A 19,207-nucleotide genomic window follows, 5' to 3' on the forward strand; every position below is an offset into this window, starting at 1 on the left:
TTTACTTAACAAAAATGCTGGGATTTTGGTTAAGACCAAATGACCAAATGTGAATTTTTAAGGAGGATTACACTAATGCCAGTATTGTCTTCAATAATACAAAGGTTGTCAAACGTCTATATTTGTTTATGCTGTATACTGATAATATTCGGTGTAAGTGTTCTTTGAATTATGGCAGAACTCTCGCTGCAATATATGTGCATACATATGCGTTTGATGTATTTTCCCTTATTTCGCGTCCTTGTTTTGCTACCGATAAATACCTGGTTGTAATATACTGTGCAATGGGCAGTGGCAGGGTGGTACAATAAATTTGGCATGTCTTACATGTTTAACGCGTTCGTTAGCTTACATGCTTTTTTTTAATAAACGGAATGACACTTGAAGTTCATTCATTAAGCCCGGTATAACACGCACACGATTTATGTATGGTATATCTGGTTTACCTGCCTAAACAACGAATGTTACCTGTATTGAGTACGGGACGCATAACAGGAAGGAGACGCCACACGCCGCCGCTACCAGCACCTCCCGTTGACGGAATTGGGGCGTCGACGGCAACAGGTTCTCCCAGATGGCCAGCAAGTGAAGCGCCTGGGAATATGGTTTATCATTGAGACACATTTTCGATATAATACTTCACATGCATTTTGAATATATGACGCGTTGTGTGTGTGTCGTTTAATTTACCACTGGATTTGTATCAAGCGTACTGTTAGAAAGTCCATGTTTTAATATGCTAGGTTTGCAGCATGATCCAACATCATGTTAAAATTCGGCTACCCGGTGCTTTCATAAGATACTTCTTTTAAAGGGAGTGCTTAACAGATTGGTAAAGTTGTTCAGTGTCTTAACTTGACACATAAAACATCCGTACCTAAAGAGCTCAAGTATAATACAAAAATAATGTGATATAATCATTGCAAACACGAGAATAAAACAAACAGCGTATACATGAACAAATATTAACAATACATGTGTATGTGTTAAGATGCATCCGTAGTGTTATTTCGCACACACTTGTTTGGTATATTTTGGTATATATGACAAAGCGTTTTTCATGTTTGTTTGGTGTTTTCCGCCGTTTTCAACAGTTGTTGAGTTATATGATGGCGCACAGTTTACCAACTCACTATTAATGTCAGTTCACAAATACATCAGCGATACGGGGAAACTTGCTGGAAGAATTTTATTACAGATCATCGATTTTTAGTCCAGCGTTTTACCAAATGAGCAAGAGAGGATGTATTCATTTATAATAAGTGTAATTTTGGGAACATTTATATGAAATGCATATCGTCAATATCGGTTAATCTTTCATAACCATTGTGTAACACGATGGTCCGCTAACTTTGAGGAGACGACACCAATATCTACCTGATGGTGAAGACCGAACAAGAAGATGCAGACGAAGAGGCAGAATCAAATGAAGGGAGATAACTCCATCCGCTCCATCGTGGTTGGTATGGCAACGAACAAGAAGGGCAAACCTGTCGAAAAGAAATAAAAACTTTATATGCCCGATAAATAGTTCATGCTACTTTATTTTCTAAGTGGAATATTTAAAATAAATGTTTTTATATTTTCCTCTATTTTTGACTTTCTAGAAAATTAAGACACGACACTGTTGATACATGACCTTATCCCATGTACTGAAGTCTGCAGTATACTATTTGTTTGTCGTTTCTTAAATGTTTAATAAGATGTTAAAAATGATTATCCATGACAAAGCATCGGCTTAAGCACAACGTTTCAAAAAGGTTCCACCTGGTTTGATGCCCTTGGGCCCAACGATGAACCCACCGCTGTCCCGGGGGTCAATGTAAGGGGCCAGGGCGAAGAGAGCCATCTGGGGGAGCAGGCTGTACACCAGTAACAGAAGGATCCATGATCTGATAATGATAAAAACGGTAAATACTTGACAGCCACTGAGGGTAAGATGTCATACATGTAAAATTTTATAAAGCCCATAAAGGTATTTCAAGACAAAACAGGTATACTATAAATATCACGGGCGAATTAAGATGTGTATGAAAGGTCAATTAACTATTTCTGAATTGATGCGTATTTAAATGCAACATTTACCTATCAAGTATTAGTTTTTGGTTAAATGTTAGGCATTATATATTTGTTTCAATTAAACAAACAAACAACTGGTACAACAAAGCAACAACAACAGAGAACAAAGATCACACATCTAGCGTGCTCCACTATTTTACACTGTACATACGCGTTGATGACGTATTTCCGGTTGAAGACCAGCGTTCCCAGGGTTAGCAGCAGGCCTGACCAGAGACCCAGGCTGTTGATGTGTAGGTTGAGAGCATCGATCCACGGCTGAAACCCATCATGTAAAACAATAGGTACATTAATAATACACTACGTTAATGAAGTTCTAACCTAAACAAATACAACTTAAATCGTCATTGTTATATTTAAGTATATGCTGTTCAATTCGCTTTATTACTGAACTATGATAAAAATATAGTAGCTTTTAAAGTCTTAAAGGTACCGTCAACCACAAACGACGAAAAAAGAAAAGTTTTTAAATACCGTATTTTTTACAATTATTAGTTTTAAAAGATTTAAATATCACGACTAGTCTATTAAATTACTTCAAAAAGTATGTTAATTTTTCATATTTTCAGTATACATGTATTCGGTAATACAATTTTACTGGGTACGTCTACCAGGTAACAACCAGTTAACTATCAATAACGCAAGTAGATTTGTCATCATCGTCACGTGGTACCCAGGAATGCAAATTGTGCATGCATAGCGAATTGTATATATTTTATAAATGATATATCGTTATGTCACCTATTTTCGCGATGTACTTTCGATTTCACATCGCGAAATTGTATTACCGAATATACTGAAAATATGAACTTTTTTCAAGTAATGTAATATACCAGTCGTGATATTTTAATCAATATAAACTAATTATTGTAGAAAAATACGGTATTTTATAACTTTTCATTTTTCGTCGTTTGTGGTTGACTGTACCTTTAACGTTATCTGTTAGAAAGTCAATCCGCATCTTCCTAAACTTCAGCAAAATCTCTACAATTTAGCTTAATTTGTTATCATCCTCTTGTAAGGCGTTCTACAGGTACAGTTTTTTTGGTCGTTTTATATATAATAAAAGAAAAGGTATCAAACGATGAATTCACATGTGTTTTGAATGACACTATGCAACAGCATGAAAGATCAAACAATGCACACATATGTCGTTGTTGGTGCCAACAAGGAGCGTCCATCTATGATTAAACACCGTTCATTTGATGTAAATCTACCCAGTATGCCCAAAACAGATAAAAGTTTCACAAATATGACCCCAAAATCAAATTGTCAGTTATGACGGAAGGCGATTTTTGGTCGATTTTGCACAATTTAACAAGAACTTTTTTCTTGATTTATTTTTTATTTTTTGTTATTTGCATTTTTTCAAGTACCTGTAAGGAGTTTCTATCGGATGTACTTACTCAAGCCGTTAGTAGCCGCACAAATAGAAATAAACACTGGAGTTATGTTCGGTTGCTAGTTGGAATATAGAAAAAAAACATACATTGCTAAACTTAAAACAGGGATTTTTGGTCGAATACAGCAACTTGTGTTTGTTTCCGCCGATTATATTTGTTGTAAGCAAGCAAAACACCAATATCGCTGCCCTAGAAATGTTAAGCAAATCACTGAGTTGCACCCTCAGCCCAAGACATGGACACGTGGAATTGTGTTTTCCATCCGCAACAACAGACCAAGGACATGCTATCGGTGTCCAAACTTATAGTGAATCATTTATCGTTCGTGGGAGACAGCAATTTTTCACAAATAATGGGTGCAAATAAACCATGAATCTTCTCTTTCGATACTAACTCGCATGCTAATGGACATACTGTATCCGTAAAACGGACCAGATATGCATCGATCATTCGACCATTCGCCCACAAATCTAGCATTTTCGGAATAAACATTCACAAAGGTCCGTATTTTTTTAACTATCATGGATGTGTTATCCAATGATATAGACGACGTACTACCAATCATATAGACGACGTACTACCAATCATATGTACGACGTACTACCATTCATATAGACGACGTACTACCAATCATATAGACGACGTACTACTAATCATATAGACGACGTACTACCAATCATATCTATAGACGTCGTACTACCAATCATATAGACGACGTACTACCATTCATATCTATAGACGTCGTACTACCATTCATATAGACGACGTACTACCATTCATATAGACGACATACTACCAATCATATAGACGACGTACTACCATTCATATGGACGACGTACTACCAATAATATCTTTAGACGTCGTACTATCAATCATATAGACGACGTACTACCAATCATATAAACGAGGTACTAACAATCATATCTATAGAAGACGTACTACCAATCATATAGACGACGTACTACCATTCATATGGACGACGTACTACCAATCATATAGACGACGTACTACTAATCATATAGACGACGTACTACCAATCATATATGTAGACGTCTTACTACCAATCATATAGACGACGTACTACCATTCATATAGACGGCGTACAACCAATCATATAGACGACGTACTACCATTCATATATATACGACGTACTACCAATCATATCTATAGACGTCGTACTACCAATCATATAGACGACGTACTACCATTCATATAGACGACTTAATACCAATCATATAGACGACGTACTACAATTCATATCTATAGACGTCGTACTACCAATCATATAGACGTGGATTTTTTGACATAACTTATTATGACAGAGTGAGGAAGAAACCTGTTTTTGTTTCACGCTTTTTAAGGGTTAACACGCCGCTAGACATTTTATTGGCAAATATCATACCTAATTATTGTGACATTTATTCTTAAATATTTGTAGTGCATTACAAACAGCTTTGCTCTTTTTTTATATAGCAATGTTCATTTGAAGAATTAATCATCCAATGGTACAGAAATCTGTACCAAAAAGTACCAAACAGTTTTATTATATTATATTATTATATATTAAAACGCCGAAGTAAACAATAGGTTTTCATTATTTCTCAACACGGTAACTTTTGATAAAGAATACAAATAAATAAAGTGTTTGTGTATTTTTTTACATTGACATACGCGGATTAGAAGTTTTTATGCGCTCGGCGAATAAATTAACATAAACAATAATTAGCTATCAATACGACTTGTTTACGTCTTTCAATTGTACCTTGACATCACGTGATCATTAACTATGAGTTAGATGATAGTATAGTTAAGATAACTTAGTTAAGATAATCTGATATCACCAAAATCTGCTTTCTCGATTTCTTACTCATGAACGGTAATCAATACCATCAGAAAATGGTCTGATCTTTTTATGCATACATCCAAGTCATAAAAATTCTGTCTCTAACGTAGATCAAGATAACAAATAAATATCATTTTCTCCCAGGGCTAAGCTCTTATAACATTGTTAGACAATGTCGTTCATGGTTTTGTTTTATGTCTCCATTAGGTCCAGTATTATACAGTTTTTATAACAGCGGAACTATCCCAGGGAATTACATACACATTACTGTCATTAACACGATTTGATAAGGAGTGCCTTATGTATGTCTTTTTTATTTCTCATCTCAGTTTATTGAGTGTAGAATAGGAACAAGCAAATAACTGCTGCAATAAGTTTACCGATAAAACACTATCGTTTGTTGTTTATTATCATCACTGAAAAGTCCTGCTTTTATTCCACTGTTTTTTTTAAAATGTATTTAAGTATGTCCTGTATAAGCCACGACGACACAAAACACATACATTTAAAAGATAATTGAATTTCAATGGATATACACACATATAACATCATATATAATACAACTCAAATACATTTCAATTGTATATTACATGCACAGAAAGTTTGAAGTTGTTGACGTATGAATGGATCAATCTTCAAGACAGGTGTCTTTCAACATTCTAATGCTCAACTTAGTTTTTATTGCATTCGGCTTTTCAAAAGTACACGCATTGAAGGTGTGACAATGGCCTACACATACTTCTAAATTAACTCACTTATGAAGTATGGCTCGTCTTTTTTTTATCTCGTGTTAATAGCAGCCTTGAAATGTCTTTCGCGAAAAACTCCTATTTCGCAAATGCTAATTGAGTTATTAAGATAATAGGAATTGATACATTAGATGAGAAGTCGGTATTCTCTTAATTAAGACCCATCAATAAACTGTACAAGAACACTAAGTAATAAAACCAGACACGTCCTAATAAAACCATTTTTTTTTACCTTTTGGCTAAAGAGAGGACGAGGTTAACGCCACTATTGGATTGGAATACACCTCAGAAAGTTGAAAATTTCAAAATTCTTATTTTTATACAACGTTCAAGCGATGTATATTTATATAGATTTAACGAAAACACAACAATGATATGATTGCCACTGTTAGGAATGTAATAACACGTATAAATGCATATAATCTTTGCTACATAATGCGCGAGTATAGAGGAGCTTGAGAGATATAAAATCAGTCAACATTAAAGTTTGAATTTTCTTAATGTTTTAGACGTAATAAAATAAATAGCTATTAAAAGTATACATACAAACATTATTTCCCATGCGACAGTTATTTTTGTTCAATAATTATTCATCCGCTGTCACAAAAAATGTTCTACAAGAAATTAAAATTTAATGTTGATTACCTCAGGATGTCCAAGGTTGTAGTTAACAACTCTGTCCAGCAGCGATGTTACAGAGCTATCGGCTTTCTCTGCTTTTTGTTGACTTTCGGAACTGGAATCCACTTTGCTTCCAAGAAGTCTCGACATGGCCCCCGATGAGTCAGGTATTGCCAGGTATCCGTACACTATGATAATAAACAATAAGAGTATAGAAACGGGGGTAAGGAAGTACGCAATCTGAAAAGATGCAAACAATAAAGTTCTAACGCTTGCCTATTTCCTAAGACAAAACTTTATATCTAAATACCAAGGGACAAACATTTATATCTGCTCTTGTTATATTGCAATAATGACACTCAGGAAATAAGGTAAGAAATTGTTGTTACAATCCGCTATATCATAAAAACCGTTTGTAAAACAAATATTGCAATGATGAACATCTGTATAACATAAGTATTGTATAACTTTGAAGGGAGCAAAAAACGCCCTTTTCAGTCAACTAACTGATTGGCTGCATCCGTGCTTTGACAAACATACGTGTATATGTAATGTACATTACAATACAAACTACATATACGTATACATACTTGTCAACATGGAAGCGCAAATCACGAGAAAACACTAAGACCTTCCAAATACCTTTGCCATCAAAGCCGTTCCTTTGAAAGTGAGGAAGTAGACGGCAAGCCAGGTTGCCAGGAGACACACGGCGATGTACCAGACGACATAACTACCGTCGTCAATATGATCCGTCTGCTGGAGAAAATCCTCGCTGAAATGAGGTTACAATTTATTTTTTGTTAAAGAAATACTCAAAATCAACGAAAATTTCGTAGAATATTTCGTAAAATAAACTCAACCAATTAAAAATCAGTGTTCCTTATGGCAATTGACGAAATTTCAAAGCCAGTTGTGGTCTGGTAAAATAGATGTTTGTAGATACAAATGCCTTTTTTTATTATTGTTTTGCATATTATGCAAATTGGTAACATTTTAGTGTTCGTGTGTCGTATGAATAGATATATTCGCGGGAAATTAAATGGAATTTATTGTGTCACAAATAAATAAAAACGAGTATTTTGTATGTACAAAAATCTATGTAATCATACCACATCTAGCGTTGCAATTGTGGCTATTGCTATAAGGAACACTGATTGTTTAGGTATTAACTTTATCATACGAAATACTTTACGAAATGTTCGTTGATTTTGAGCGTTATAGAGGCTTTAAGGACTGAAATATATACCAAATATTTATAGTGAGATAAATATTAAAACTACCCACTTTTCATATCTTTTCTACAAAAAACACTCGTTGCAACATTTTGGACTAAAATGACAATATCATATTATCGATCGGTCTATGTTTATAAAGCACAAATAATGTGCTGTTGTTTTCAATGCCTTGTTGTTTGCAGATTTTTTATAAGCGCATTAACCCCTTTACATAGCTCCAGTGATCACAAGTAAGCGCATTAACCCCTTTACACAGCTCCAGTGATCACAAGTAAGCGCATCAACCCCTTTACACAGCTCCAGTGATCACAAGTAAGCGCATTACCCCCTTTACACAGCTCCAGTGATCACAAGTAAGCGCATTACCCCCTTTACACAGCTCCAGTGATCACAAGTATCTCAAGTAACAATAAGACCTTGCATGTGATTGCTGGCACGTACAACATAGACAGAAATGAACGAATAAGTGATCGTAATAGGAAATGATTTTGCAATGAATTTCAGTTTTTAATTTCCGAGAATCGTCAGAACACCTATAGGTGATGCTAAATAAGACGTTAAGCAGACTGATACTTGAGCGACAAAAACATCAATTTAAAATTTATAATTTATAACTTATAATTAATCATACAGATCTAAAGATTCTGTTGTATAATTCATTTTTATGCGGTAAAATAAAGTTAATAAAATATTACATAATGTATTTGATTAAAACAAATGTGCAAAGGGGGACTGATAGTATGTCCAATCTCAATTATCACAACGCCGTTTTGTTCAATAATTGATACTGGGTATGTGACCGTACACGTTGGTGAGAGGAAAAAAAGAAGCGCGACTGACTTCGTTAAATATTTATGAGTAAATATCGTATTGGAGTGTAATCTTTTTTTAAAATATAATTTTAAACTAAACAGTTTTTAACTATGTATCAAATAAATCAAAATCCAACGAGGAAACACAACAAAACACACTTACTGAATATATCTGTCCGCTGGTCAATGGAACAGTTTCAGCGAACTGCAAAATCAAAGAATGAACATATCATATCAATAATCGCAATCGTCTAATGTTTGAAAGGTGGAATGATTTCCTTGGAGTGAAATATGTGGAATAGTTTTATGGCATACACTCGTTTTCATTTAACCATTTTTAATAAAAAAATGTGCAAGACTAATAAACGAAGTGTTATATAAATTGTTACATTCGGAGAAAAACTTTTAAACATCAACAGTTTTGATGAAACCTCTATGTTTCCTTAATTGCCATAGTATCAGGAAACAGAGATCCCAATCGAACTTTCTCAATACATTTGAAATCCACACGGGCGACAAACCTTTAACCATTTTCGCGTCAACCTTATTTGATTCCTTGAGACGATACCGTTCCAACGATTAAATCACTTTTAATAATACAAACATGGATATTAAACTAAATGTAATAAATCAATATCATTTATTTCATTACACATCGTGTATCATAGCTTATAATCATGCGCAGATGTTATTACAAGTTAAATTTATTGAAATCATAAAAATAGAAAACATATAAACTATTAGGAGTAATTTCAAAGCTATTAACTTATACTAAATTAGGAATAGTAACATTGAAAACGAAATAAATTAATATAATTTTGTGTATTGTGGTTTCATAATGTCAACAGTTTCATAGAAAGACGACATTATCGGTTACCTCGCGAGGTTTGATATATATACATTAAGCAAAATATGTTTTCTTAATGTAAATAACTTATCACAATTAATTATTTAATAATTTATTGTCATACATAACCACAAAGCATTCGACGTCTTAATCCTACAACCTTTTAATTCTAATCCAAAATAGTACAATTATACAAGTATTTACCTTCACAGCTTAACTTTTTAGATACTTAAATGAAGCTCAGATGTATATTTGTTTAAATGTATTAAACTGTTAGGGGTATACCAGTGTTATCTTTATGCACCACGTGACATAATTTTGTATGTGGAAAAAACGCAGAGCGTCCACGTCAGTAATTTAAAAAATGTTTGTCATAAAACAATTTTATATTATCACAAGTGTTATTGCTTCTACATGCTAAATAGATATTCCAATTGTTTTAATAGGTGTTATATTTAAAGGTTATGTTTATGCTCAGTGCCTTTAGCGATTTTCTTCAATTATAAGAATTCTAAGTGAAGTTTTAAATGCAGTGTGATATCTTATAGTTATTTATATTGATATATTTTTCCATGCACAGAATAGAGGAAAAATAAATATTCTTTGTTATGGCAAAAATTACTGTCTTTTTTTTAAACATTATTCATAACACACATTTCTTGCCTAGCTGAGATATTTCTTTTACTATTTCGATTTTAATCAGTTCGTGTTAACTTAATGTGGTAGTCTCTATTTTAAATTAACAAACACGTCGCTTGACGTCACGAATTGTCCATAATTTCCTCTGGCAAACATGTGTTTGATGAAATGCCTCGCGTCTCGTAGACTTAAAATTGCCATAAAACGAAACTAATTACAGATATAAACTTGGAAACACCCATCGGTAAAATTGCAAGGACGCAAAATGACTTTCATCTTCCTCGATATAGCGACGCAATTAACTAATAAAGTACTTACGTCTGTTTTGTGCCATATGCAGTATGCTGTTTTTGATTACGACAGAAAGCCTAATAAGTTTCTCTTGCTTTGTAAAACGTGATGAAAGCTATAAGAGTATCACAAACTAGTACTCAGTGGGCTCCTAACAAATGGAACTGATGTAATATACTTTTTATTAAGATATCAACTTATAAAAGTGCAAGCACTTTGTTGAAATCTAACTTATTTTCGACATTTTTTTTTATTCCGAATGTGCTTCATCAAGGATAATTTTCACTAAAATGAACGAATAATGCAATTTATTTGTCTATCCATTCAAGGCTGAATAAAAAAATTGACCCTTTCTCTCAGATATTTCGATGCAATTGCATATTAGGTACTGAACGGCAAAAAAGCATTGTGATTTTGTTATTAATATTTCCAAAAGTATTACATATTCAAGTGTATATTACAAAAGTTCATAATAATTTACACTATATTTTTTTTATCCCATTTATGCCTAGCGTCTAGAAAAAAGGCCTTGGCAAACAAATATTCTAAACATTGAAATAAAAATACTAGACATCCCTAATTTTGGAAATAAATTGATCCAATTTAGAATGATGACAGAGTCCACTAGGCATAAATGGGTTAAAATCAAATGTTTCCAAGACCTTTAAGGATTGGAATGAGGATGGCGAATATGCCGACGATTCCTCGCTTGAACAGCGCCCCTAACTTGACCTGCACGTAGCAGACCGGGATGCATATCAACACCATGAGCACGTAGAAGGCAACCAGGAACAGGCCTGAAATAAACAACAGCAACCATAGTTGCATATTTGAGCCGCGTTCTGATAAAACTGGGCATAATGCATGTGCGTAAAGTGTCGTCCCAGATTAGCCTGTGCAGTCCTCACAGACTTATCAGGGACGACACTTTCCGCTGTTAAGATTTTTTATATTTAAATGAAGTCTCTTCTCAGCAAAAATCCAATTTAGGCGGACTGCACAGGCTAATCTGTGACGACACTTTACGCACATGCATAATGCCCAGACTTATTTGGTCATTTTGGAAATATCTCAAACAGTATCGCATGTATGATCATCTTTACGCGAACTATTTGTAAATGACAGCAAAAAACCTGTAAAGTTAACATCATTAAACCATTATGTATTTCTTTTGAAATTACCTTATTTATATATTTATATATGTTTTTAACGCTGTGATGTGTTTTGTGTGTGTGAGTGTGCATAAAAAAGACACAGTGTCTGCGTGTCTTTATTTGTCATAGTCTGTGTTTCTGTTTTTCTTTTAATGGGGATAATTACAATAAGCATGCTATGTAGTGTGAACGTTTTCTTTCACTACCGCATAGACTGATATACTCGCAAATTTTTCTTAAGATTTAAAACAAAATGATGGAAAAATACTGTTTGAAGTGAACATTAAAACGAGTCTAAGTCAATATTCTTTATCTTACCTTACGAATTTGTATGCATTTTTTTGTCATCAATCTATTTGGAAACTCTGAAGTATTAATTCGTATGTCTATGTCTATACCTCATAACTTTTAGAATGGTTAACACGGATCACACATTTAATGTTACATTTAAAGTTGCTTCTTGTTTCAGCACAATGAGAATCAAAGCGCTGAAGGCACTGAAGTTGTTCGCTACTGCATAATTTAAGACGCAACTCAATTTTCAAAATTTAATCCAAATTTGAAATGAACACACGCCATTCAAATTTATAAAGAGTGTGTCTTAACGAACGGGTCGAAATTTGTGTGCACTTTATTTTATAAAGAAAACATAGACAAAATAACAGCAACATGGCCCTTTATTGACGTTCTGACAGCATAGAAAGTATGATGAAAATGGTAACGAAAAACTGAATATAAATACAATGTGCAATCACAATCATATTAAATGAATAGTGTTGGAATATCAAAAACCTATCTCACTAAAAAATATAATTTCATGATGGAAATTCCCTGTACAAAACTTTTGATTTTTGACACCATATACAAATTCAAAATATACAATAAGATAATTGATGAAAATAAATAAAAAATAAATCTGCGAGCAATTCTTTTTACTCACGAATTAGGTAGTCATAAAGACAGACCTGTTGACCTGTACTTTGTTGTTTATGCATTACTTGTTACCCTAGCAGTTCACACGGTGTCAACAACTCTGAGCTAAACATAGGTATAGAGCACTAATGCGCTTTTTCGGCATAGCTGTTTTACCCAGCTTTTCACCTTACAAACGCTTAAACGACTTTTACATAACGTCAGCAGAAACCCGTCAATATTTTCGAATATTTCATAAGCTGATTCGAGATAAAACCTCTGAATTTCGGCTACATTACTGTGTCTGTGCTCAGCGCAAAGGGCGTAACACTGTTCAGTGTAAGGAATTCCGGATTACTCTCTTTATATTCAAACGACACAAATTGTGGCCCAGTAACAATTACGCGTTAAAATCCATCTTGCAGAATTTCACGGTCAGTACTCGTTCACTAAATCGTCCGGGGAAGATATAATTGACTATCGATAAACACAGTTTTGCTTTCAAGATGAGAAAACAAACATTACCGAAATAGTATAGTGTCACGATAAAAGGAAAATCGTTTAATTATCCAACCACAAATGTTTGCCGTACTCGGTCAGCACGTCTGGAAATCGTTCCTGAACGCCTGGATAGGTTGCCCTTATTTACAAGTTTGCTATTTTGAATTCAATTTTGTATCGAAAAGCATTGTGCTAAAATGTGCCATTTACAATTCGCAATCAGATTTTTAATGACCCTCGTCATGCGAATATGGGTCTTATTCCATATGCGCCCATCATATATACAGACCTCTCAGTCTGCGAATCTCCCAGTCTGGTCAGGAGATACATAATAAGACCATAACACATTGAGTGATTTTATAGCGAACAGCATCGCCTCTGACCAAACTGCGCAAATGCACATGTTGGGCTTAAGATACGCTGGCCAAAACGCATAAGACCCATTTTCACATGACGCGGCTATGAAAGTGTGATTTAAATCTGTCGAAAGAAAACTGCGTGTAAATCAAATATAAACATACAATATATTTCGATGGCGAAGAAATATACTCATAATAAGGCATGTGAGGACACAAATGATGTACACTCCCGTAGTATACTGTTTTTCTACTTACACTAATGTGTGGTTTGACAATGATAACACACATTTCATGCGGTGAATATGCGACTTACAAGTGAAAATAGAAACACAATAGTTAAACTTTTGTTTTCAATTTAATCATTTAGAAACGTTAATTGCAATCTTTATTTCAAAGTCAGCATTTACGCCGACTACCTTTTTAAAAGATATTTCTTGATATATTAAGTTGCTTTTTTTATATTCGGTTTAAGCGATTATAAAGCATTGTTGTGGTTGTCTATAGTATACCTGTAGTTATTGGTGGAATCATGTTCAACGTTTTATAAATTGAGAATATAAACAAGATTAACCTTCTACTATTACGTTTCCCAGAAATATCAAATTAAACCCCGCTGTAGTACATGTAGCATGCACTATAAACGAGGTTACGAAACGTCCCACTATACTTGTTTATCCGCAGATTGGCCCGCATCTTTTAATAGCCTCAGATGCTGCAGATGCGGAGATATCGTTAAGAGCAGACCGACTTGCAACGCGTAGTACTTACCTTAATTGTTCGCAAGTGAACATCTAACAAACAATTGAATGCAATTGTTATTAATGTACAATCGGATACATTGACATGTTCGCAGTCTTTTCACTTGGTCAATTATCATTTAGCATAGGACCCAAATATCTGGACGCAGAGCATAAAGCATGCACAAAAATATAAAATAATGACTATTGTTGAATATTATAGGAAATTAGAATCGTGAAATCAATTGTTTATTTCATTAACATTTTTCTCAATCAGACAAATAACATTTTGTCTCTTATGAACAGAATTTACCACAGAAGAACAACCGAAATAGGATGAAGATAAGAAGGTTTATCAATTGGCGTAATACGCTTGCATTCATTTCAAAACGTATGAATGCATTATTTTTACAGTTCAACTGAAGGGGATACTGACTTGTTTCTATTTACATATTTAATGCGGCGAAGTTCACAAGTCTTCGTCTGTTGGTCATTAGAATAATTGCTTTGCGGGAAATAAGATTGTCAATCAGCGTGAATTTGATACAGACTTGTGATGAAAACGTCGCCCAAAATGAATACAACTTTGCACGATCACGAAATAATCCTGTCGTTTTTTGTTAATCATGCAGAAAACATTGTCCGAGTTCAACCGCTTATTTGCTGATAAAAACAAGTCTCACACTATTCACAAACTGAAAATATTGAGCGAGTCCAACGAAAATTATGCAAATGGCTTTTAAATGTGAAAGCTTCTACAAACTAAAATGCTTTGTATGCCGAAGTTGGTAGATACCCGATGTTTATATGTCGATATTTACGAGTATTTAAATATTTCTTAAAATTGTTCAACAAAAAATCGTTCAACTGTAATTATTCGTTGACAATGTAAAGAAGCATGTGATTACCCTCACTCCAAGTCATGGGCATCAAATGTTCGAAAACGTTTTACAAGAGTCAGGTTTTAATGACGTGTGGATATATACAGAACATGTTCATTAAACAGCCTTATTGTAATGTTTTGCACTAGATTACATGATTTGTTTTTTCACAATGGCGAAATGATGACACTTCATCACTATTTCTTTACAAGCAAATGAAACCCATTTTTGAAAGATCCATTTACTTGGACAAATTGAAAATTCTAAATTGAGAAACATAATAGCAAGATAAAGATGATCTAGTCATGTACTTTTATAGAAACTGGAAGGCACCAAAACATTCCAATGAATGAAAGAATTTGTAAATTGTGTAAACTTAATGAAATTTAAGATGAGTAACCTTTTGTTTTGATATGCCCTTTAAATGATAAATTTAGAAATGCACATTTACCTGATGTTTATAGAAGAAGACCAAGTATGTTTAAATTTTTACAATTATTGAATGAGACCAGAAAATCGTCTTGCTAATTTCTGTATTAAAGCATTTAATCTTAGAGCCGAGAATATATAGAGAATACTTTTTCCCAGAATATGAATTTTGTATATGATATTTAACTGCATATTTTTTTCTCAATCAATTACGTATTTTTATCATTCACTTAACTTTGTTAAAAAATAACAAAGAACCTTCTCTTACATATTACATTCTCACAAAAAATCATATATAAGTAAACATGCATAGCAGAGGGCCAGATAAGATGCGTATTTGCGTAAAATACGCATGAAATAAAAGAAAATACGCATGACTTAAAATTTTGTTGAGTAAAAAAACTCCTTGTTAAATTCGGATTACGCATCGTGTGCAATTTCAATGCGTATTTGCCGTTTATACATGCATATAAATTCATGTAAACAATACTGGTTCCCGTCATTGTGTCCACACCGGTAAAAACGTAGTGACATCACCATCTATATATATAATGTGGTTCCCGACCTAATTAACTCCTCAGTCAGAACGGTATCATTTCATTTTGGCCCACGATTAGGGTCGATGATGACACGACGGGCTCCCCGCTGCATTGTTGAGAATCGATAAACGCTTATAATGAAAACAATTGACATCACATTCGATAAAACCCGATTCGTCCAACTTCAAGCATATACTTTTTGCTATCAGTTCATCTCTTGTGTGGCATTATGAAACACAATTTTCCGTCAAGCACTTTTAAATGGCAGCCGAAATACACATATAATAAACAAGTTTTAAGGATACCACCCGCTTACCATTCAGATAACGTGACTAAGCACATGTTTTACCTGTTAGATATATTAAAATCCGGTTTGCAATCAATGAATCCACTTGAATCATAATGTAATGCGAAAACTTGCTGTTTGCTGGTTTTTCATATGACCGTCACAATCTGTGCCGTTCTAACCGGCAGTCTCTGTCCCAAAAGCGCGTTTCTTTTTATGACGTATGCCACAACGTCTGCATGTGTTTTGTCGAGCCAGTTAAAAATGGTCATTTTTTTAAGTCGACATCGTCAGTAGTAACACCAAAAAAGAATAGTTCGCCCTATTATTGACAGTATATAAACAGATGTTATAAAATCGGTGCAGAGAAAGAAACATGACGGGAAAAAGGTCACAAACAAAACTATTTCTAACTGCCAAACTGAAAAAGAAAGTTTCCCGTGGCTAAAAATTGAAACGGACGGCGATGCATGTGTAAGACTCAAATGTACTTTATAGGAAACATTTAAAATGAATTCAGTTTGGGGAACTGATGGCAGCTTATAATATAAGCCAAGGGCAAAACAAACCAGAAAAAACTGTTAAATAAAACAAAAGTAATTGCTTAATTGTGTACAAGACTGCTTGTTATAACGAGTTAATACTACATGTACAAATTATTATTAATTTTGATCCTTTAAACATAAATACTCATTAATTATCGGATTTTTAGTTTTACTCATCAATTAACAATTTCATGAGTGAAATGCCCCTCGGCTGAAAAAAATTATCTGGAGCTCTGATGCATAGACAAATTTGTTGTTATAATGACTTATGTGTCTATATAATTGCTATATTATTATTTTGACAATGAGCTGCATGTGCTTAAGTCGTAAATAAAATGTTCTGTAATATAAACATAAATTAGATTATTAAAATATTGTTCAGTTTCTGAAAATTTTAGAGCATTTTCACAATAATAACAGAAAAGAATAGAAAATGTGTCTACACTTACACATTATGTTTTATGTGATATAGAGAACATATTGATTGAATAGAACATGTACAATTGATACTCGATGGATGTTTTTATTATCGTTTTTTATTATAGTAATGCTTTATGAACAATAGGTACACGAGCTGGTAAAAATATATGAAATCCACAAAATACTTCACCATTAGAAGCATGCTAGCCGATCTATCAGTATGTTACATAAGATGTTCAGAAATACATTATCAATTATCATAGTAATAGATTGCAAACAAAACAAGTTATATAAACAACTTCAATTGGTAATACTTGATTCACAAAGTATATCTCATTAACAATACATTATTCATATCCATTGCACCATATGTTGTCATTTAATATTTGAGGCTAATATTTAAACGATTGAGACCGATCTACACTCTTAAATGAACAATATCAATTAATTGAACAAACATTTAATAACGAATATGTAATTTGCCGAAAGATATGTATATACGCAACTGTTACTCTTTAGAACACACCACGCAAGACATTGCGAAACGCTCAGTGTAGGGCGGGCATTTTAGAGAGCCACATTTCGGAAACTGGAAGTGAAAAAGTCCTCCATCTTCATTTGCATTGCTGCTTCCTTCAGCAATCTCTGGATTCTCATCAACGCACACAAATTGTTTATTGTTGGGATGAATGTCTCGCTCTGCCATAAGAAACCCCCTGTATTGCATCTTCCATCCATCAAAACAAGCAAGGCGACCAGGAATCATCACGGTTGTTGAAACGGTCGTCCGACAAACTGCGCATGGAACTTCCTGGTCGAATATAGAGGAATGCAACGTAGAAGAATGCGTTTGATACTCGGCACCATGTATTGTGCTGGTATACTGTGCCGTCATGACCGAAGTTGCTAATTCTGGTACCTTAGGGAGACATATATAGTTTGCCCCTCCACCACTTACAAGATGACCTGTTCCAGCGGCAAAGCCTTCGTAAATGCGACTGACACCGTCTACGGTCGGACATGTTGAGCGTCCCCATCTGACATACGTGGATCCACTGGATGTTATGTTATCCAATGCACCCATCACTTTTGTTTGCAATTTTCCGAAGTCATCAAGCATATCTGAACAAAATAAAAAAATAAAATAATTGAGTTTAGTTAATAAATTAGAAATAACAATTATAAATGTTTAAATACCATGATCTTTAATCGAAAAGTATTCTTCAGTTTGTAACCAAACTATAAATATTAACTTGTTGATTGACTACAAGTCAATTTTTTAAGTGCCCATGAAATTAATTACAAATCAAGGTTAAAACAATACAAATTGAAAGTTTAACGAATTAAGTAAATTGTTCTCCACAAACCTTTTATGTTCTGGGTTCTCGACCGTAATTCTTTTTCAAATTCATCGAGTCGTTTCATGCAAGCAACGAGACACAAGAAACGCATCATGTCTTCTTTACAAACTATTTAACTTTGTGATAAATAAGGTTTGAATACAAGTCAAACCAATACAAATTGAATCTGTATTTTTATATCATTCAGCAGGTCACATCCGCTTACGATATCGCAATGTTGAGCAGGACAATCCTTTTGGTGAATAGCTGATCAGGGGCGTCGCCAGATTAAAAAATGTTTAGACCGTGTTTAAGGGGTATTTGTTGGTCAGACTCCTCAGACTTGTTTAGGGCTCAAAAGTGTACGACACTTTTGCGTACACTTTAGTGCAAAACACATACATTTGTTATGCCATTTATCTATATTTAACTTTAATTCAGATCAGAGATAAGATTCATGATCCAAGAAATGGAAGGCAGTGGAATAATAATCATTCGTTAACTCATTGATATCTATATCATTTGAACCCGTACTGTAGTAAAAACGCTTGCATTGCTACGGTTCATTATTCTTATTTTAGC

The 19,207-nt window shown here is 33.9% G+C and overlaps 2 protein-coding genes across 2 annotated transcripts; both read right to left on the minus strand.

Moving 5' to 3' along the window:
* Nucleotides 1–503: 503 nt before the first annotated feature.
* Nucleotides 504–7,295, minus strand: LOC127858559 (uncharacterized). Its single transcript, XM_052395775.1, has 6 exons — nucleotides 7,286–7,295; nucleotides 6,720–6,883; nucleotides 2,231–2,379; nucleotides 1,768–1,892; nucleotides 1,378–1,490; nucleotides 504–594 (listed from the first exon to the last, which is right to left on the minus strand). Exons 1-5 carry the CDS (start codon nucleotides 7,293–7,295, stop codon nucleotides 1,423–1,425), a joined length of 516 nt encoding a protein of 171 aa, XP_052251735.1. The 3' UTR covers nucleotides 504–594; nucleotides 1,378–1,422.
* A 10,079-nt stretch (nucleotides 7,296–17,374) lies between these two features.
* On the minus strand, nucleotides 17,375–18,853 carry LOC127856995 (uncharacterized). Its single transcript, XM_052393243.1, has 2 exons — nucleotides 18,653–18,853; nucleotides 17,375–18,407 (listed from the first exon to the last, which is right to left on the minus strand). The coding sequence occupies exons 1-2, from the start codon at nucleotides 18,738–18,740 to the stop codon at nucleotides 17,794–17,796; spliced, it is 702 nt and encodes a 233-aa protein (XP_052249203.1). The 5' UTR covers nucleotides 18,741–18,853; the 3' UTR covers nucleotides 17,375–17,793.
* Nucleotides 18,854–19,207: the final 354 nt, after the last annotated feature.

Source organism: Dreissena polymorpha, chromosome 14, assembly GCF_020536995.1.
Source record: "Dreissena polymorpha isolate Duluth1 chromosome 14, UMN_Dpol_1.0, whole genome shotgun sequence".
Lineage (NCBI taxonomy): Eukaryota > Metazoa > Mollusca > Bivalvia > Myida > Dreissenidae > Dreissena > Dreissena polymorpha.